Source organism: Dermacentor albipictus, chromosome 4 (genome assembly GCF_038994185.2).
Source record: "Dermacentor albipictus isolate Rhodes 1998 colony chromosome 4, USDA_Dalb.pri_finalv2, whole genome shotgun sequence".
Taxonomy (NCBI): Eukaryota; Metazoa; Arthropoda; class Arachnida; order Ixodida; family Ixodidae; genus Dermacentor; species Dermacentor albipictus.
Window position 1 is genome coordinate 14454745 of NC_091824.1, and position 22574 is coordinate 14477318.

The 22574-nt window shown below is 45.9% G+C and overlaps 1 protein-coding gene across 2 annotated transcripts in view; it reads left to right on the plus strand.

Annotated features, from left to right (window-relative positions):
- LOC135917152 (cell adhesion molecule Dscam1-like) overlaps positions 1 to 22574 on the plus strand; it is a 1023231-nt gene that overhangs the window by 543825 nt on the left and 456832 nt on the right. For both annotated transcript variants that reach the window (XM_070536836.1, XM_070536837.1), the window contains exons 33-34: positions 321 to 444; positions 22271 to 22546. In XM_070536836.1, the coding sequence (XP_070392937.1) occupies positions 321 to 444; positions 22271 to 22546 (400 nt within the window). The remainder of the gene's footprint in view (positions 1 to 320; positions 445 to 22270; positions 22547 to 22574) is intronic.

Genomic DNA, 22574 nt, shown 5'->3' on the forward strand with positions numbered 1-22574 from the left:
TGCAACTCACTGGCCACTGTATTTCTAATACATTGAGGACCCATCAACGTATGTCACGGCGCTCTTTGGTCGTTTGAGGCCCTTGCGCGAGTAAAAACCACATATTATTATCAGTCTCAGTATTGCAAAAAAGTACTATTCTCGTTATTATTTTTGTAAAAGGTACGAATAGAACATTTCATACATGCATGATTATTCCGAAACACGACATCTAACTTTCCCAAGTGGAACACATAATACCACTCATGGGTACCGCGCATATGTCAAATATTGCGCCGCTTTTGAAATGGCTGCTCTGTGTTGTTGTGCACTCTACACAGGACCTTCCCGATGTACTTCTGGGAGGACTTCAGCCCGAGACTTGGTACGTAATTCGCCTGATGGCCGCCAATGCTGCAGGCCTCACCAAAGTCAAGTACGACGTCATGACGCCAAGCGCCCTGGGTGAGCAATTTGTTAATACTGCACAAAATCTTCCCATTTGGTTCCCAGGCTCTTTACTGAGTAGCTTAGGGCTAAAACACACTCACATACTGATGTATTTACATACGGTTTACGACTGCGTACTCTCTTCTTAATATATGCCACCGGTGTCACGTGACTTTCTTAATTGCAGTTATCGCACGTAAGTGCACTCGTCGTCTAAACAGCATAATTCAATGCTCCCATGGTGCCAGCAAACTGATTTCTTGCGTGTTTCCCTCGTTTCTGTAGAGAGAATATCACGCACACGCACGCACGCAAGCACGCACACACGCACGTACGCACAATATATATATGTTGCAAAAGACGAGACGTACACAACACGCGTTCCTTGCGCAATCTGTTATATTCCTCTCTCGTCGTCTTTCCTGTACCCGTGCCCTCAGTCCGAGCGCACGAGCTCAAGTGCACCTTTGTCTTCATTACACTCGGCCATGCTGCCGAAGATAGCTCAGGTGGTTTTGAGGGCGCGCTGGTGATGGAAAACCGTTAAGCTAAGAACCGTTAACCGAAAGTCGTTAAGGCCGTCTTGTGCGCAATCAGCTTCTCTAGGGGTCGGCGCTGAGCGTTGCGCTCGGGTCACAGGTCTTGCCGACGGTTACCTCGTTGCACTTGGCAGAGCACGGCAGGAGATCTATTACACTGAACCGCGGCAGGCCGCACTGACGCGTCGTGCAAACAGCGAAGTCCTGTGCTCAACTGTCGCGTGTTTCTTCTTAAAGGGACCCTGAAACAATTTTGGCGATTTTCTACAAACGTACTGAGTCGTTAGAGTAGGTTCTTCTGATCATTAATTGATGCATCTAAGTGCTCTGCGTAAAACGTGTAATTTATTATAAGGTATTAAATATACACATCGCTGCCGATCGCAGCGCACTGCTCGGCGGAATTTTCAGCTGCCCCTACCCATATGATGCAAATAACCCATATTACGTCACATGGGCGAGCTATCTGATTGGCTGACCAGGGCGCGTGGTCGATAATTTTTCCATCTTTATGGTGAACAAATGATGCTCGTAATAGTTGGAATGCTAGTTACTTTGTTTTTGTAAAAAGAAAATACCTTAAAGAGAATACACAAGAATAGTTTTTCAGTACACTTCAGCACTTCCGGCACACAGCAAGTGTCGTCTGCTTGTGTTACAACGTACTCCATATTGACGAGAGCTCCGCGGTCAGAGTCGGTCTCGGTCTTTTCGCGAGCACTATGATTCGACTTTGTTGCCTTGTGGACTGCAAACCTAGCGACCTGCAAACCGCGAGTCCAGTATTAGGGCAAACGCAAGCGCAAGGGGACAGGGTCTGGCCGCTTGACTGTGCCGGGATGAGCCACGAGATGAGCAGAAGGGCAAATGTGAACGGTCTGCACGGTGCAGCCACCTGGTGGCACAGAGCTCAACCATACACAGTAGCAGCAACGAAGTGTATTCTTTGCTGCTGGTGTGTATTTTTCGCATCGACACGTTGATTTATAAATGTTTAAAATGCTTTACACTTGGTTAGAGCGATATTAGCGCTTTGTTTGACTGGTTAAGCGCTGCGCCAGCAAGTGTCTGGACAGTGCAGACCGATCAGGCTGCTCACGTACGTCTACGCTAAAGTTCCCTCATCAGCTTGAGTTTATGCCTCCAGTCATTTGCCGAAATGACCAGCTTGCCTGTTTTTAGCGGAGTACCGCACACGTTCGGCGCTACGACAGAATGCTCGCAACGCACGCTGCTTCGATAGCGCTCGGTCGACGGCCAAGCGGATAGCGGAGAGGTCTCGCGCGGGAGGGGGCGTGCTCCTAAACAACCGGAAGTGAACGATGTGACGTCGTATCGTGACGCTGAACCAGTGAAGGCGGAGCTTAGCGCCGCTCGCTCGGCGAGCGAGTTGAGGAGGAAAAGCATAGCTAGGGAGGAGGGTAACTTCTAATCGCTTGCAGCTCCATTAATACGTAACGCTTCACTTAAATTGTGGTGCGAATGTTCTACTTAAGCTGTACCCTACGCGCCTACAAATTTTGTCCGAACCGTTTCAGGGGCCCTTTAACGTTGCCACTGACTGATCGAGGCTCGCAATTGCACCCGAATCAGCTGAGCTTGACGAAAAACCGCGTGCTGTGTGCGTATGGTCTTCTGAGCGTCTGTGGCATGCGGGCAAGTATTTTATGATGACGTCCTTAAGCGAGCCTTTGTTCAGCGTGGTCTGAACGGCCGTTAATTCGGCCAACGACTGCTTGGACAACCAACGATGTGGCTCCAACGAGTCGCGAAGCATCTCCCTGCTACTGTCCGTGGACAAGTCGGATTTCTGGAGTGGCTGCGTCGGTGCATATATGCGTCCCGGGGATGGTCTGTTTGGGAGCAGTTTCCCTGACTGCTGGGGACCTAAAAGGCTCTAAGTCCTTGGATATGTTGGTACGGTGTCGGACGCCGACGCAGAATCCCACACCCGCGGTAGTAAAAATGGCTCGTATTCGGGGTCTACAGCGGGGCAGGTGGTGAGGCAATCTGCAACACCTTCTTGTGTGCAGCTGCAGCGGCTAGCTTCTGCGGATTACAAGTTCCGCATGGTTTTCGTCACAACAGCTTAGCTGGCGTAGACTGCCGTGTGGAACGAGCAACGGTGACTTGCATCGTGTTTAGAGGTTGTGGAGGAGCCGATTGGTCGGCTTGGGATGAGCTGCCTGGTAGCGGGTTGACGTCGGAGCGAGAATCGCCATGCGCTTCACACTGTCTTTCGTGGAGCCGACAGCCAGTGGCATATCGTCACTGGCCGTCGCGTGGGGTGATGAGATGTCACGTGGGGTGACCGTATGAAGAACACAGTAGCAATACTGTTAAAGACAAAATTAGCTTTTATTGGGCGAACCTATGCCCACAAAACAGACTAAACTTAAAGCAAAACGATAGCGGCGAACACAGTCGGCGATCGTCGAAAAACTGATCAGCAGGTCAAGCGCGTCGGCTTTTATACAGCAGTCGTCGAATGTTCCAGACTAATCGTTGGGACCCGCGTGCCTTCTCCAAAGTTCTACACCATTCGCATCAGGCGATGAAATCAGATAACACAAAGTTCGGTGACAACAGACAGCAGATAGAAGCATCGATAACTTTCCTGAAACTACGGATACATGCAGACGCGTCCCGCGCGTGCAGTCACATTTGTTAGGCGGCGAAACATGGTCGCCCGATCAAGATAAGTACACGTGTCAATACCCCCCTCTTAAGAAGCATCGACCCGATGCTGCAAACAGACGAAAGTAATAAGCAACAGCACTCGTAGGAAAGAAAATGACAAAGTAAGGAAGTTCGGCAGCATCCGTAAAAGGTTTTGGGCCGCACCACGTGGACCACTTCAGATCGTGCGCGGCGCCGCTGTGAATGCGAAATGCCATCTGGCACGACCTCAAAGTCCAGTACGCCAACACGTCGGATGACCTTGTAGTGTGACAAATAGCGTCGTAGTAGTTTCTCACTGAGTCCTCGTTGGCGTATAGGGGTCCATACCGGAACACGGTTGCCGGGCTGGTACTCGACGAAGCGTCGTCGGCACCAGCACAGCCGCCCTTCGCTTTCATTCCCAGAACACGATAATGTATCAGGTATACAGGCTGTTTCATTTCCTTCACCAAATAACACAGGGTGCTGCAGTGATAACTTGTGATAAGCGAATTTGCACATCTACTGTCAGAATGTAAAGCTTGGCAGCTGGTAAAGATAAAGTTTTAATTAGCGATTTAAAAGGCAATTTTGCGTTTGGAAAATTGAAGCTTGCCATTCATATGTTGCCCAACAACTTCACAAAAACTTTCGTAGATACTGAACATAAACGAAAATTATATAGCATGTCAGTGACACTGATCTCCCGACCCTCTAAGAAAACGCCACCTGCTTCCTTGCTGGGCGGGCGCCAGTGCTATGACAATTACGAGTTCTCTTCTTCCTGATCCATAAAGCCTTTCTTTATTTGCTACTATTGGCAAACGTGATCATCCGAGCCGCAGTAGCGCCACAAGATTGGAAACGGAATAGAGCACGCTCCAGGGCGTCGATTTCTGGCGTAACCATGCAAAAAACGAGAATGCCGTGATGAAGTCGCGGCCAGCGAAAGCTTGCGCTACTGTTGGTTGGCACTGACAATAGAGAGGGTAGAGATATCGGTATCACTGGTGCACTATTTCATAATTATTTCGGTACTCTCATGCTCGGCCGCCCGCATTGCAAAAGTACTGTAGGCTCTTGCACCCAAGATGATTTTGTTTGTAGAAGTCTTTGTTGATTTCATAATATCACTTTGGGTGCTCAATTCCCAAATTGCAATGTTTTCTCTGTAGTTGATACTTAAGCAGCTATTTAAGATATCCTTAATAATTATCTGCCATATTTTGCACGATACCAAGTTCCCAGAGGTCACAAAGACGCCTAACCTGATAGAATATCGGGACGTATCCTCACAAAATTACCCTTTTTTAAAAGTTTATGTAGTTGAAACAGGAGACTGTATTTGGGACATGAAGTCTCACAACAAAAAGAAAAACAGGAAGAGGAGGAGAAGGAGGAAAAGAAGGAAGGAACGTAGAAAGGTCAACCAGATGGACATCCAGTTTATACCCTACACAGGGCAAAGGGTCGTTTAGAAGAAAAGAGAGGATAGGGTAGGAATAAGGTAATATTGCTACGGAACAGCCGCCACAGTGTGGCTGCACTGAGGAGAAAGAACACGACGGGGCCCCGCTTGATATAGCGTCGCCATCTTTGCCACCATTCGTCTACGTGTAAATATATTGTAAATAGACTTGTACATCAGCTACACGTAACATTAATTTGGTGGAGGTGGACGTTCCCCGTACCCGTCATCGAGCTTCACAGCGGTCCCAACGGCAACAGTGCAACTTTGGCTCTTGCTGGTGGCACTTCATCTACGCAACCGTCTCGGCCTGCAGCCCCAACCTACGTCGCCATTTCCCCCCCCTCGGGATCCTGGTGTTTTCAACGGCGTCGGCAGTCCTGATGTGACAATGTTGTCTCGCCACTGCCGCAGCCACTGGACTTCTCCGATGCGTGATTCTCCTGATTACCACCCTCGCCCCTCTAGCGCGTCCTTTTCTTTCGCCCCTTCTATGCCCACTCCATCGTCTGACCCTGCGACACCTCTGACACGACCCTGCTACTCCCGCTCGCCTTCTCCCTCCCGTCGTCAATCTCGTTCATCCCCGTCACGCCGTGCTCGTTCTTCAACCTACCATCGCACCCCCTACCGGAAAACTAGACATAGCAGCTTCTGGAGGTGAAGCTGCAAAGACGACATTGGCACGAAATCCTCACTTCACCTTACCCACGAACAAGAATCTTTTGGACGTTCTCGTCGACAATATTCCTGTGTGCGCGTTGATTGACACTGGGGCGCATGTGTCCATTATAAGTGTTGCTCTTCGCCGTCGGCTCAAGAAAGTTTAGACGCCCGCCCCGAACCGATTTGTACAAGTCGCCGACGGAGGGACTGTCGCTATTATTGGCATGTGCTCTGCCCGACTCACCATTGCTGAGAGACAAACCGTCGTTCTCTTCACTGTCATCGAGAATTGCCCTCACGACCTCATTCTCGGTCTGGATTTCCTTGCCAATCATTCGGCCCTCATTGACTGTTCGGCCGGCTGACTTCGCTTTCACTTGCCTCTTCTTGCCGACCCTGTGGACCCGCCTCCAAGCCGTTTGAGCTGCATGGATTTTATTCGCCTACCGCCTCAATCTGTGACACACGTCGACTTGTTGTCTTCACCTTGTCAATTTCGTGCCAACCGCGCAAGTTCTGCCTCAGGGGATTTCATTGGCTATAACTAGCGCTTTGCAGGATGATGAGATCGAGCCATTCACCGCGGAAGATCGTCACATCTCAGCCCATGCCGTGATGTCATCGCACGGTACTGACGTCGACACTGAGAAGATGATTTCCTCTGACCTTACACCTGCTCAAGCTGAAGCCCTTTGCCGCGTTCTTGACGGCTATCGCGACATTTTTGAGTTTGACAATCGACCCTTAGGTCAAACGTCCGTCGTGCCCCATCGCATCAACACTGGCGATGCGAACCCTTTTCACCGACATCCATATCGTGTTTCTGCGTCCGAACGAGCTGTTATGTAACAGGAAGTCAAAAAGATGCTTGCAAAGGACATTATCGAGCCTTCCTGTAGTCCCTGGGCTTCTCCCGTCGTACTTCTCAAAAAGAAGGATGGAACGTGGCATTTTTGTGTAGAATATCGCCACCTGAACAAGATCACAAAAAAGGACGTGTACCCTTTGCCACGTATTGACGACGCTCTAGACTGCTTGTTCGGTGCCACCTATTTTTCTTCTATCGACTTACGGTCCGGCTACTGGCAGATATCCGTCGACAACATGGACCGAGAGAAGACTGCATTTGTTACCCCTGACGGCCTTTATCAGTTCAAGGTGATGCCTTTCGGTCTCTGTTGTGCGCCCGCCACCTTCGAACGAATGATGGACTCTTTGCTTCAGGGGTTCAAGTGGTCCACCTGTTTTTGCTATCTGGACGACGTCATTGTTTATTCGCCCACATTTGACACGCATCTAGACCGTCTTTCAGCGATTCTTGACGTGTTTCGCCGTGCCGGTCTCCAGTTGAACTCGTCAAAATGTCACTTCGCTCGGCGCCAAATCACCGTCCTTGGACACCTCGTAGACGCCAGAGGCGTGCGACCTGATCCGGACGAAATTCGCGTTTTACGAACTTTCCGATTCCGAAGTCTACCAAAGACGTTCGTAGTTTCGTGGGGTTGTGCTCCTATTTCCGACGCTTTGTGAAGGATTTTGTGACCATCGCACGTCCCCTTACCGACCTCTTGAAGAAAGACGCCCCATTTTCTTGGGGACCTGACCATGCTGCATCTTTTTCGCAGCTCACTACTCTCCTAACCACGCCTCCAATTTTGGCCCACTTTTACCCGTCTGCCTCAACAGAAGTTCCAACTGATGCCAGTGGTCACGGCATAGGAGCAGTGTTAGCACAACGCCAGCATGGACATGACCGCGTTATAGCCTATGCCAGCCGAGTTCTATCACCCGCTGAGCGCAATTATTCAATCACCGAGCGTGAGAGTGCCTCCCTCTTGTGTGGGCTGTTGCGAAGTTTCGTCCATACTTGTACGGACGCCCCTTCTGTGTGATCACTGATCACCACGCGCTCTGCTGGCCATCCTCACTCAATGACCCCACGGGACGACTCGCTCGCTGGGCATTACGCCTCCAAGAATATATCTTCTCCGTGGTAAGTAAGACGGGACGCTTGCACCAGGATGCCCATTGTTTGGCCCGCTACCCCGTCGATGGACCGGCTGATGCGGACGCCATCGCTTGCGTTTTTTCTGTCTTCCAGTTGCTTAAAATCGGCACCGAGCAACGCCGCGATCCTTTATTACGAGCCCTCGTCGACCATGTGGAGTCAACGCCTGGCGACGCCTCTCCCCGGATGTTTCTCCTTAAGGAGGGGACATTATACCACATTATACAGGGTTATTTGACTTGTTTGACGTATTATATTTGACGCATTATATACCGTGATGTTTTCTTACATACGTAGATTTATTGGAGACATATACGTATATTTATATATCTTATTGCCAGGTTTTGTGTATACGTGCAGTGAACTTTGTTTCCAGCGACACTCTTTTGCCCTTTATCAACCTGTATCTTGGCATTTGTGCATTCCATTGCATCATCGCATTTCTAATCCACGAGGGCGAGTCAAATGAAAGTGAGCAGACCAACCATGTGCAATAATGGTTATGTTCATTATCTGCGTGGCATGCTCGTGACGCGCAGGCATCTCTGATTTACAAAAGTTACACGCAGGTGTGAGGATAAAGGTCCTTTAATGCTCTCATACACTTGGCTGAACATTGTCGCGTGAGATTATGGACACTCCAAAAGTTGGACATCGTGGTGTCGTGAGGTTTTCGATAGCTGAAGGTGGTTCCTCAAAAGAAATTAGTCGCTGTATGGCTGCCCTGTACGTTGAACTTTGCATTTCATTGGCCACTGTGAAGCGTTCGAGCAAATGGTTCAAAGAGGCACGTGACAGTTTCAAAGGCAATTCAATACCATGCCAAAGCCACCATGCAATCATCCCCAACAAAGTCGCAAATGTTGATAAGCTGATAATACAATAGCGGAGGATAAGTATCGATGAACTGGCAGAGCATGTGATCATCAGTCACGGTTTGGTTCACATCGTAACTCATTAACGTCTCAGTTATCCGCTCTTGGGTGGGCAACGTTTCCCCAAGATTTTGAACCGCCGCCAGAAGACGCAGTATTTCGGCGCTGCCTTGACTCACTTGATGCAGTATCACAATGAGGGTGACGACTTCTTCTCTGTAGTTATGACCAGGAACGAATCATGGTGCCACTACTACGAGCTTCAATCAGGACGTCAAAGCTTAGAGTGGAAACATTCCGATTCGCCACCCCTTAAGAAAGCAAAGGCCATCATTTCCGTCGGAAAGGTGTTGTTGACGTTTTTTTTTTTCAATCTTCAGGGGCCGTTACTGATAGAATTTTGCTAAACCTGGAGCGACCATCAAACGTTTCCGATATTGTGAAACGCCGGTTCAGCTGCGTGTCGCAATGACAAACGACCTGGGAAATTGACGAATGGGGTCATCTTGCTCCACGACAATGCCCGTGCCCACGTTGTTGATGTGAGCACGGGCATTACACGTGGGCACATGTGGGCACGGGCAATACAAATCTGGCAAAGTTTAAGTGGTATACGCTGAAACATCCACCATAAGGCCAAATCGGTCACCTTGCGACTTCCTCATTTTGGGGCAATTGAAAAAAAAAACAGCTCGGAAAACCAGATTCATGTTGAACGATTACGTGAGTGAGTCAGTTGCAGGCATCTTGAAGCACCAACCCAAGGAGTTTAATGACACAATAATCACGCGACTCACGCGAATTGGGGATAATAGTTAATGGAGAATACCTTAGTAACTTGCGATTCGCTGATGATATTGCCTTGCTAGTAACTAAGGGGACCAACTGCAATGCATGCTCACTTACCTGGAGAGGCAAAGCAGAAGGGTGGTTCTAAAAATTAATCTGCAGAAAACTAAAGTAATGATTAACAGTCTCGGAAGAGAACAGCATTTTACGATAGGTAGCGAGGCACTGGAAGTGGTAAGGGGATACATCTACTTAGGGCAGGTAGTGACGGCTAATTCAGATCATGAGATGGAAATAATCAGAAGAATAAGAATGGGCTGGGGTGCGTTTGGCAGGCATTCTCAGATCATGAACAGCAGGTTACTATTATCCCTCAGGAGAAAAGTGTGTATTAGCTGCGTCTTACCAGTACTCACCTACGGGGCAGAAACCTGGAGGCTTACGAAAAGGGTTCTACTTAAATTGAGGATGACGCAACGAGCTATGGAAAGAAGAATGCTGGGCGTAACGTTAAGGGATAAGAAAAGAGCAGATTGGGTGAGGGAACAAACGCGAGTCAATGACATTTTAGTTGAAATCAAGAAAAAGAAAGGGGCATGGGCAGGACATGTAATGAGGAGGGAAGATAACCAATGGTCATTAAGGGTTATGAACTAGATTCGAAGGGAACAGAAGCGTAGCAGGGGGCGGGAGAAAGTTAGGTGGGCGGATGAGATTAAGAAGTTTGCAGGGACGACATGGCCACAATTAGTACATGACCGGGGTTGTTGGAGAAGTATGGGAGAGGCCTTTGCCCTGCAGTGGGCGTAACCAGGCTGATGATGATGGTGATGATGAATAACGCGACTCGTTAATCAGAGGGACAAATTTGTGAATGCCAATGGAGACTACTTTAAGTAAAGCATCCCGTTTGTTATATATTCACGGTGGCTCACTTTTATTTGACTCGCCGTCGTATACTTTGCAGAACTCTTGCATTTATATGTGCGGTCTTTTGCGACTACAATTGTGATGGACTTGCTCGCAATACACGACCGGTGACCGCTGCTCCTGAGAAATAGATTGGCACAAATGACAGCTGCATTGAGATTCTTCCCTGGCCGTTGTATTTGTGCAAAAATGTAAACAAATTTCTTGGCTGACAAACTTTCTTATAAACATTTGTTCTCAACTTGTTCATTTCATGGTCTTTCGTTTTTTCAGATCAGCGGCATGCACTGCTTTGCTTCTTTCGAACTGATATACTTCTGAAATTCGTGTTATATTTTCTTCACTTCTTAAAAAGAGAAGAAAAGGAGGAGGCATTGATATGAGTTATTTCGGGCACAACTTTTGGGACATACGAATATATTGTTTTATAAAAAAGTACATATTTTACTTGTCTTGGCAGTGTGTAGCGTTCAATAATTCATTCTCAGGAATTTTGGCGATTACAATACAATTCATGTGTTTGAACCCTCGACAAATTCCATAGCGAGGAGGCCGAACTGCAACGTCGAGCCTTACAGTCGACGGAAGATGGCGCGTTTCTTCCCCGCTTTCTTCGCTTCCGTGCGCGAGATTGATCCGCAATCGGCCGGGTCACCTTCGCACGCTTTCACTCACACATGCGGCATATGGCGCGCAGCCACGATTTTATCGCCCTTGGACTTTATAGGCACCTGACGGTTACACCGACGATGATGGAAGCAATGCGCCTGGAGTCTCCATATAACTGCTATCGCAATAAAGAGAAAGCAATGCGTTACTGATAGAATGGAACTTCTGCCGTCGAGCAGAGTGTTCCGGTGGTCTAATTGTTAGGCCACCATCGCACGCACACTTATGTCATTCAAAAGCTCGCCGTCTTTTGAAACGCTGGGCGAGTGCAGCCCATTTCATTTCCTCGTGTTCGTTCCTTGTGACAGCTCGCGCTCTGAGGCGCCGTGCTAGGCTGCACTATATCCGGGAGCGGCCAACATTCCTCAGTACTTTGCTCGTGGAACGTAGACATTGAGGGACGTTGTACCGCCTTCATGATCGGCCAAGGTAATCATGCTTAGTATTTCTTCGATGGAGTACAAATGTCATCGACGTATTACATAGGCTACACTTAGCCATAGATTCGTATAATTGCATAACACGTATAGTCGCTGATGACGTCACAATTGGTGTGTCCCCTTTTTACGCTCGTCCACTACTTATGCAGAAACAACATTTGTCATGTCTCAAGATCGCGTCAAATGACCGGCGAAGAAATCACACCGTTGCGCCATTTTGTCATCTTCAAAGTGGCTACCGTCGTGCTGGCGTCGTCACGGATACGTACGCTCGTGACCCGCACCACAACTACTAAATTTACTCGAACAAGCTGGTCAACCTGGCATCAATTTGCGGCATTATATTATCAATTAGCCGGCCGCGCCCCAAGAGAGCCCAGCCGAGCCTGGAACCACCGCTCGCGCTCACGAATGACTTCGTCCTCCGCTTCTTCGACTGCTGACTCCGATGCCGGAGTTCTAATGATGGCGGTGGCTCCGACGATCACGATGGCAGAGTTCCCATAATGTATAACTAAGTTTACATTGTTCATTACACTACATTTGCCATTTGTATGTATTCATTGAGTCAAATAACTTTATTAAGTGCCCTGCAATTTGGTGGGGTGGGCCTGGACCTCCCCTCATTATAATCAGTCACCCTATGTCATTGCACTATAGGCGTATGCACTGACAATTGTTTTTCATTTATTTAACTTTTCTATGTTGTAGTTTTCGCGATTGTCTTTGTTCGTTTTACCTAGATTGCTAGCTCACCTTCCCTACGTCTCCCACTTGAGTCTTTACCACGCCATGCACCCTGCGCTGTATTCCTATAGATGCCTGCACTGCTATCCACGCACAACCCTTTACCACATTGTATGGGCTTGCGCAAGCACACTTTTTCAATTCATTCATTGCAATTTTATTCCATTTTTCTTGAGATATACAAAAAAAATGAAGGAGGCCCGAACAAAAAATGAAACTGTTCACTTAACGGGGATGCAGGCCCCCTTTACAAGGCATATAGCATGGCAGTTGATGACGGACATCAAGGAACGAAACACTCAATATGCGAAATCACAGTAACAAAAAAACTTACTATGCGTACACACAAAAGACAAAACACGAAATACCACATGTTAAATTTCTGAAAACAAGAGAAATACATGAAATATTCTACATTACACTTTAATTTTTTTAGTTTCGTTACACTAGTACAGTTTCATTATACTATAATAACATATATAAAATATAAAGAAAGGAAACGTACATTTTTACAAAGATGTGCACTACTCAGCGGAAACAACAAAATTTCTTGGTGTTTTCTTACTGGTAGGCTAAATGAATATTTCATGTCCTATCAAGTCGTTTAAAAGTTTTGGCAATCTGTAAGAAAGCATTGGCTCACTCACATTTAAACGAGTCTATGAAATAATCCAGTTTTCAGCATTACGGAGAGGGTAAGGGTGAGTTTTTTCTTAAATTCAGCTAATGTACGTAATGTTCCATGAGAAAATTTAAGGCATTGTTTGTATCTGAAGGCCAAATTAAATAATTATATATGGGGTTTTACGTGCCAAAACCACTTTCTGATTATGAGGCACGCCGTAGTGGGGGACTCCGGAAATTTTGACCACCTGGGGTTCTTTAACGCGCACCTAAATCTAAGTACACGGGTGTTTTCGCATTTCGCCCCCATCGAAATGCGGCCGCCGTGGCCGGGATTCGATCCCGCGACCTCGTGCTCAGCAGCCACTGAGCAACCACTGAGCCACTGAGCAACCACGGCGGGTCTGAAGGCCAAATTGTATGCGTAGAAGTTGTGAGCACGAACTGCGCGAAACCACCCAAATAGCGGTCCTGTGTGTGCTCTGTAGTGTTCTCCAGCTATATGGTGGATAGCTTTCTTTTGGAGTACGTGTATTATATTTATGTCTTTTAGTGACGTGGTGCCCAAAACAAGAAAACAGTAGCTCATTTGAGAGCAACATAATACTTCACAGAGCTGCAGTTTGACACTACACGGAAGTAAGAATTGTGATTTTGCGAATACACCTACGGTTTTGGAAATCTGGGCAACGAGATGGTTCATATGTGTACTGCACGACAAACTTTTATGAAAGTAAACTCCAAGAGTTTTGACAGTGTCAACAATCTCTATGGCAGAATGATCCAGAACTAGGGTATCTATTAGTGATAAGTTTATTTGGGGTGGTGAAAATATCATAGCTTTTGTTTAGTTCACATTCATTTGTAATGAATTCAAATCACACCACGTGCTAAGACTTTTGAGAACATCGTTTACATCACTAGTTGTATTATGTAAATTCTGTGAACTTAACAATAGTGTCGTACCATCGGCACCTAAGACATAGTTAGATGTTTTATTAATGTATATGACGTCCTTTATGTAGAGGATAAGCAATAAGGAACTTAAGATACTCCCTTGTGGAACCCCTGTATTTGCGGGTTTAGATGAGTAGCCACTGATTTGTACACGTTGCATGCGATGCCAGACGTCTGATGCTATGAGATCTAATGGTAAACCACGAACACCATGCAACTGCAATTTGATTAGCAGTGTTTGATGACTCAGTCGATCGAACGTCTTCGAGAAATTTATGTAAAGGCCCATCATCATCATCAGACTGGCTACGCCCACTACAGGTCAAAGGCCTCTCCCATACTGCTCGAACAACCCCGGTGATGTACTAATTGTGGCCATGTCATCCCTGCAAACTTCCTAATCTCATCCGCCCACCTAACTTTCTCCCGCCCCCCTGCTACGCTTCTCTTTCCTTGGAATCCAATTCGTAATCCTTAATGACCATCGGTTATCTTCCCTCCTCATTACATGTCCTGACCACGACCATTTCTTTTTCTTGATTTCAACTAAGATGTCATTAACTCGCGTTTGTTCCCTCACCGAATCTGCACTTTTCTGATCCCTTAACGTTACACCCGTCATTCTTCTTTCCATAGGTCATTGTGTCGTCCTCAATTTAAGTAGAATCCTTGTCGTAAGCCTTCAGGTTTCTGCCCGGTCGGTGAGTACTGGTAAGACACCGCTATCATACACTTTTCTTTGAAGCATAATGGCAACCTGCTGTTCATGATCTGAGAATGCCTGCTAAACGCACCTCAGTACATTCTTATTCTTCCGATTATTTCCGTCTCATGATCCGGATCCGCCGTCACTACCTGCCCTAGAAGATGTATTCCCTTACCACTTCCAGTGCCTCGCTGCCTATTGTAAATTGCTGTTCTCTTCCGAGACTGTTAAACATTAGTTTTCTGCAGATTAATTTTTAGAGCCACTATTCTGCTTTGTCTCTCCAGGTCAGTGAGCATGCATTGCAGTTGGTCCCCTGAGTTACTAAGCAAGGCAATATCATCGCGACTTGCAAGTTACTAAGGAATTCTCCAGAAATTTTTATCGCCAATTCTTCCAAATCCAGGTCTCTGAATACCTCCTGTAAACAAGCTGTGAATAGCATTGGAAGGATCGTATTTCCGTGCCTGACGTCTTTCTTCATTGGCTATATGTTGCTTTCATTATGGAGGACTACAGTGGCTGTGGAGCCGCTATGTATATCTTTCAGTATTTTTACATACGGCTCGTCTACACCCTGATTCCGCAATGCCTCCATGACTGCTGAGTTTTCGACAGAATCAGACGCTTTCTCGTAATCAATGAAAGCTATATATAAGGGTTGGTCATATTGCGCACATTTCTCTATCACCTGATTGATAGTGTGAATATGGTGTATTGCTGAGTAACCTTTACGGAATCCTGCCTGGTTCTTTGCTTGACAGAAGTCTAAGGTGTTCCTGATTCTATTTGCAATTACCTTAGTAAATAGTTTGTAGGCAACGGACAGTAAGCTGATCGGTCTATAATTTTTCAAGTCTTTGGCGTCCCCTTTCTTATGGATTAGAATTATGTTAACGTTCTTCCAAGATTGCGGTACGCTCGAGGTCATGAGGCATTGCGTATACATGGCGGCCAGTTTTCCAAGAACAACCTTCCCACCATCCGTCAGCAAATCTGCTATTACCTGATCCTCCCCAGCTGCCTTCCCCGTTTGTATAGCTCCCAAGGCTTTCTTGACGCCTTCCGGCGTTACCTGTGGGATATCGAATTCCTCTAGACTATTCTCTCTTGCCACTGGTAATGTATGAATCTCTATAGAACTCCTCAGCCACTTGAACTATCTCATCCATATTAGTAATGATATTGACGGCTTTGTCTCCTAACGCTTACATCTGATTCTTGTCAATTCCTAGTTTCTTGTTCACTGCTTTTAGGCTTCCTCCGTTCCTGAGAGCATGTTCAATTCTATCCACATTATACTTCCTTACGTCAGCTGTCTTACGTTTTTTGATTAACTTCGAAAGTTCTGCCAGTTATATTGTAGCTGTAGGGTTAGAGGCTTTCATACATTGGCGTTTCTTGTTCAGATATTTCGTCTCCTGCGATAGCTTACTGGTATCCTTTCTAACAGAGTTACCACCGACTTCTATTGCACACTCCTTAATGATGCCCACAAGATTGTCGTTCATTGCTTCAACACTAAGGTCCTCTTCCTGAGTTAAAGCCGAATACTTGTTCTGTAGCTTGATCTGGAATTCCTATATTTTCCCTCTGACCGCTAACTCATTGACTGGCTTCTTATGAACCAGCTTCTTCCTTTCCCTCCTCAGGTCTAGGCTAATTCCAGTTCTTACCATCCTATGGTCACTGCAGCGCACCTTGCTGAGCACATCCGCATTTTGTGTGATGCCAGAGTTAGCGCAAAGTATGAGGTCTATTTCATTTCTAGTCGCGCCGTTCGGTTTCCTGCACGTCCGCTTTCGGCTATCCCACTTGCCAAAGAAGGTACTCATTATCCGCATGTTATTCTGTTCCTCAACCTTTACTCATAACTCTCCCCTGCTATTCCGAGTGCCTATGCCATATTCCCCCACTGCCTTGTCTCCAGCCTGCTACTTGCCTACCTTGGCATTGAAGTCGCCCATTAGTATAGTGTATTTTGCTTTCACTCTACCCATCCCCAATTCCTCGTGTTCATAGAAGCTTTCGACTTCCTGGTCATCATGACTGGATACAGGGGCGAAGGCCTGTACAACCTTCATTTTGTACCTCTTATTAAGTTCCACAACAAGACCTGCCACCCTCTCGTTAATGCTATAGAATTCTTGTATGTTACCAGCTATATTCTTTATAATCAGGAATTAGACTCCTAGTTGTCGTCTCTCCGCTAAGCCCTGGTAGCACAGGACGTGCCCGCTTTTTAGCACTGTATATGCTTCTTTTGGCCTCCTAACTTCACTGGGCCCAAGGATATCCCATTTCCTGCCCTCTAATTTCTCCAATAGCACTGCTAGACTCGCCTCACTCGATAACGTTCAAGCGTTAAACGTTGCCAGGTTCATATTCCAATGGCGGCCTATGCGGCAATCAGTCATAGGCATTTGGCGGCCCGGACAGGCCGCCGAATCGATATGACTGATTGCCTTTTCTCGAATGCTCTGAGAATAAAGTCTTTCTGAGTTAAAAGTGCAAGTTCTGTGGCACGGCCACCGGGAAAGCCATACTAGGCGTCAATAAATATATTGAATTTATCAATGAACTACATTTATGTTGCCAAAATCATTTTTTCTAGGGCTTTAGAAAAAATAGGTAATATGGAAATTGGCCGGTAACTAGAAAAGTTATTTTCTCACCTCCTTTAAATATCTCAACTACCTCTGATATCTGCATCTTCTTTGGAAAGACACGTGTACTGATAGCTAAGTAATAAATATTGCGAAGATGTGGTAAAATAATATTTAATACACATCTAACTGCTCTTATCTGTATTCCATCTATGTCACAAGCGGTGCTATTTTTCAAGGAAATAAATATATCTAAGACCTCATTATCATCTGTAGGACTGAGATATATACTGCTATTGTTTTTATTTATTTCGTTTGCTGCCTCTGGGCAGTGCCCACTGACCATGAAACTCGTAAAAAATCAATAAATGACTCTTTTAGTTGTGAACCCTTGATGGGTGTATTGTGTAGCATCAATTCTTCAACAGTGTCTATGGAATGTGAGCGACCCAGCAATTTCCTTATTTTTTCCACATAACATCGGGCTTGGTATTTTCATACTGCTGAAAAACACCACAAAAATAAGCGCGTTTTGTTTTTCGCATGTGGGCGTTGGTTTTATTCCGATGCTGCTCAAATATAGTCCAATAATCTGAGCTGCGCGAAGTTAAAAATCTCTAGTCTCTCTAGTCATCCATGGCTTACGGAAATTACACGCGTTCTTTATCTCTTTCAGAGAAAGCGATTCAGCCCAAGCTTCTGCAAACTTACGAATAAAAGCGTTATACGCCTCATCTGATGTCCTTGCTCGAGTTACGGGATCCTAATTTATCAAAAATAATCTTTTGCGAAAGTTTTCTAAACTGCGTTGATTAATGTTCTGAACTCTTCTAATAGTTGAGCAATAATTAAAGCCGCATTTACGAGGCCTAATGAATAAAAATATTTGAAAGGGATCACTGATATGGGAAAAAATAGCTCCGGATATAACGGGTCCGTTGGCTGGGTGGTTATAAAAAGGTCAATCAAGGTATTCGTCGATTCTGCGGTGCGTGTGGCGTCGTAAATAACATTAGTAAATCCATGTGAATGTAGAAGTGTTATAAAGTTGTGTGTCATAATTGAGGACTGCAACATGTTTATATTGAAATCACCTCCTAGAACAAACATATGCTGGTTTTCGTTTACGTAATTAAACAAATATTCCATTGAGAGAAAAAGTTATCCATATTTCCACTTGGTGGCGACAAAATACTGCTAGGTTTTTGGCAGACCAAAACCATTCGATGTCATCTGTCATACAGATCCTTTCATCAATCAATTGACATTCAATATTATCTTTTACGTAGATTAATACACCACCACCTTGTCTGGTTGTTCTGTTAACATAAAACACACTATAATTTGCACGTTTGATGAAGTCACTATCCGAAGTGTACCACGTCTCTGTTAACAGGAGCACATCAAACCAAAAATTAAATACTGAAGCAAAGTTTGGGTACGGGCTAGTTGGTATTGCATTGTTTCAAACATCATTTAAAGCGTATACAAGGACAAGAGACCAAAAGAACGATGAAGACAAGCGCTGGCAGTGCTTGTCTTCATCATTTCTTTGGTCCATTGTCCTTGTATGCACTGTAAGTGATGTTTGAAGAAAAGTTAAAGCTATCGAAAAGAGCGTGAAAGGTATCTTCTTTATTTCTAGCTGATTGTGTGTTTAAATGAAAGCACGTCAATCTTTTGACATCATGAAAACTAAATATGTTGCCTATATCTTCAGGCAGTAAAGCCACTATTGAAAGAAAGAGGAAAAATGTACCGGCTAAAATGCGCGCCAGGTCACACAATATTATCAGTGTCGCGTTCACATCGTATGTTGATCACATTGGATTGCTCATCTGTCCTTGCGAATATTTTGCCATGCCTCATCCACATGAACTTCCACGTTTGTTCCTGCTTTTTCTTTTAAATGGTCATGCCAAGGAGTTTCTTTAATGCTGGACAAAGATACTCATTAACGAATATATATATATATATATATATATATATATATATATATATATATATATATATATATATATATATATATATAGGAGGGAGCTGTGTGGCCGCGGTGTGACATTGATAGGCGCATTTTCTTGGCTTTGTTCAGAAAGCTGTCAAATTTGGCACGGCTTTTCAACAGAACTATTATGTTGGGAGGCTCCGAATTGTTGCGACTCTTGACCCTATGGCATACATCGATTTCATCAGGCATGAGCGGTTCATTCACGAAAATGCCAACTTGATAATCTTTACTAAGTATTCATAATATGCTTGCAGAATTTCTCTAATCTCCACGTTGGACTTTCTGGAATACTGCTCACTTCATGTGATTCTCTGGTCCAGATCTTCCAACATCCTTTTCATTCTTTTCCAGTCGTTTTCTAGAGCTACGTTTTCTTTCTTTAGCGCACCATTTTCTTTTAGGAGTCGTTCATTCGCTTCCTTCATTTCCTCATACATTTTGTCATAGAAAGAAATACTTTTCTTCATGTCTCCGAGTTCCTCTCTCGTCTCATTGAATTCCTCTCTAAGGTTTCTTTCAATTTTTGCTTTTAATTCCTTCAGTTCTTTCTTAAATTCTTCCCGGATTTCATTCAGACCAGGATCCATTTTACTTCAATCACTGGAATCGAACAAGAACACAGATGAGGCACCACATGCACAAATACTGGCAACAGCAAACAGAGAGAGGATAAAACACAGAAAGAAACAGGCTGAAATATGTGAAAAAAGTAAAACCTGCATGAACAGAAAGATAAATTTTAGCGAGCGCGCTTTTCAGCTGCCCACTGCCGCCAAGTGGTCTGTCACAGCGAGGCACCCTGCTTAAGTGGCCTTGCGACGATCCTTGTACCGACGCAGTCACCTGACATCACAATGGCCGGTGGACAGTTTCCCCTTCGCTGGTGCTGATAGCCGAATGGCTGCTTGGCTGCATGAACAGGAAGATAACTTTTAGCGAGCGTCAGCTGGCGAGCTGCCCTGCTGCCGCCAGCTGCCCCTCTGCCGCCACAGCTAACACCCATAACACACCCCACCACACTACAATGGGAGACAGCGTGGTCCAGCTCACATTCGACGGACCAGTTCAACCCAGAGAGAAGGGCAGCTAAGGCCGCTGGACTCCTGGACGGAGGGCACCACCCGCTGCAGAGCGAAAAAGCTACCTACGCTCGTGTGCTCGTGTGCTCTTTTCTATAAAGTTTACTCTCTTTCTCCATCTCCATTTTTATTAAAAACTTAGTGTCTTGTTGAAGTCTTTGACTTCGGCAACACAGGCGCAAGGCTTCCAGCCACTCGTTGTCGTCGTCTTTCTCGAAGCAGTGCCTGCTGCTCGCTCTTCTCCAGTACAATTTATATATATATGACATCCCCGTGCATACAAGGGTGTTCCACATCTGCCGGCCATTGCTCTGAGTGGCACTGGCCAGAACTCTGAACGCTAGACCTAGACTGCTAGTGTAAATACCCAATTTAGTGGGCGGATTGGTTGTCGTTGCTGTAGCACAAGTGGTAGTGGATCGCGCGCGTAATGCGAAAGTTGTGGGAATAAGGATTGTGGTAGTGGGGGTACGTTAAGGACCTTGTTTACGTACCCCCCTACCGCAATCCCTGCTCGACCTCAAAGAACGCATCAGTGCTGTAGTACAGTTAATTGACAGGACTATGCTACAATACGTATGGAATCCGCTCAATGATCGTGTGGACATGTGTCGTGTTACTAAAACATATTGAACAGTTGTTGAAGGTGCACAAACTTGGTGACTTTGTGGTTCTTTTGAAATATCCTTCATGTGTATACGTGTAATTCTTTTTATATTAGAGCCTTGCAAAACAAACCCATAATTTATGATAGCCCTGTATACATATATACCGAACAAGGGAGACAGAGGCACATGATTTTTTGTTGGGCACGACCATGCATATGAAGCCAACCGGCAACGGAGCCAAGGAAAGCATAGGGGTAATTAGCTGTGGTTGAAGCTGAAATGTAGAAATTAAGGAAGTGAAATGAATAGGGGTAATTAGCTGTGGTTGAAGCTGAAATGTAGAAAATAAGGAAGTGAAATGAAACTGTATGAAAAGATAACCATTGGTCCCAGAACAGACTGTCACAGTGAAGCTAAGTCTATCGAATGTTTTCACTAGGCGCTGACAAAAGCCAATGGGCTACCGTTGGTCTTATCTCGTGTACCATTGAAGTGAAATTCCTATAACTCCGCTGCCGCCGCCCTTTATTGCGCGAGCTTTGTGACAAGCATGATATCTGATGGGGCTCTGCATAGCAGCAGGGGAGGCATTCTGTAACAGTCCACCTAGTGGACATGTCACTTTCGCCTGATGCTGAAGTGTTGATTGGTTGTGGCACCTCGCTGCTTCGGATGCGCAGCCTAGCCGAGCCAATCAGAACTTCAACAGGAGACGAAATGGATATGTCCACTACGCGGACTCCTACAAAACACCTCCCCAGGACTCTCGAGAGCGGTATCGCCCCACGTGGCCTCTCGGTATTGGTAAATTATCGTGAGAGGCACCCAAGCACAACGCTAAACATCACTCTCGCTTTGTGTACTTCACCTTCAAACAAAACTGTTGGTCTTTTTAATTTATTATTATTTTTTTCAAGTCCAGCTCACGCTAGTGTGGTAATCGGCCAAGTGATGCCAGGAATTATATCAAACAAAAAGGCGTCGAAAAATGTCCCTACGCAGTCTGGACCCAGCTGGTGTGCTGCAGGAATTGTGGTAAATGTTTTGTTGTCTACATATACCTTAACGCACTTAACAAAAACAGTCGAAAGCAAGGCACAAGGCGAACCTGCTTGGTTTCCTTTTTAGTCTCGAGAAACTTACGGATCTTTGAGTGTCATATTTTAAACACAATACTAGCGCCAAAAGGCTCCTATAAAAGCGCACTCATGTGCGTTGTTAGGACAACAAATCTAGCAACCAACCTTTCTTTCTCTATATGGTGTAACCTGACTGTTATCCTGCGAATTAATGTCATATACGCGATGGTTTCGTTGGTGCTCAAGGGAAACCGTTTTCAACCGCGAACAGGTGGTGCACAGCGTTAATGATTTTAATGATGCTTACCTAAGAGCTTGCATCAATGTCAGTAACGACAGTGCGTGATCTCTTTTTCATGGCGGCGCTCATGCCGATGGGCAGCCGGTGTCGCAGACAAAGGCAGCGACAAGTCCGCGGTGGCTGCCTTCCTTGAAGACACCACCACACTGGTCTCCATGGCGTCCTCCGGAGTCGTGCTGCTTGCCGGACTCATCGCCGTCATCTGCTTAGTGCTCTACAAGCGGCGGCGAAATGGACGCGCCGCGTCCACTGCCGCGGCCTCTGCACGCTCGGGTGCCAAGAACAAACGAAAACCGGTGTCTTCATCCAGTCGACCACGCACGTCGTCCTCGCAGCAGCAACAGTCGCAGCCAAAGCGTGAGTGCATGCCTATGGCCCTTTCAAA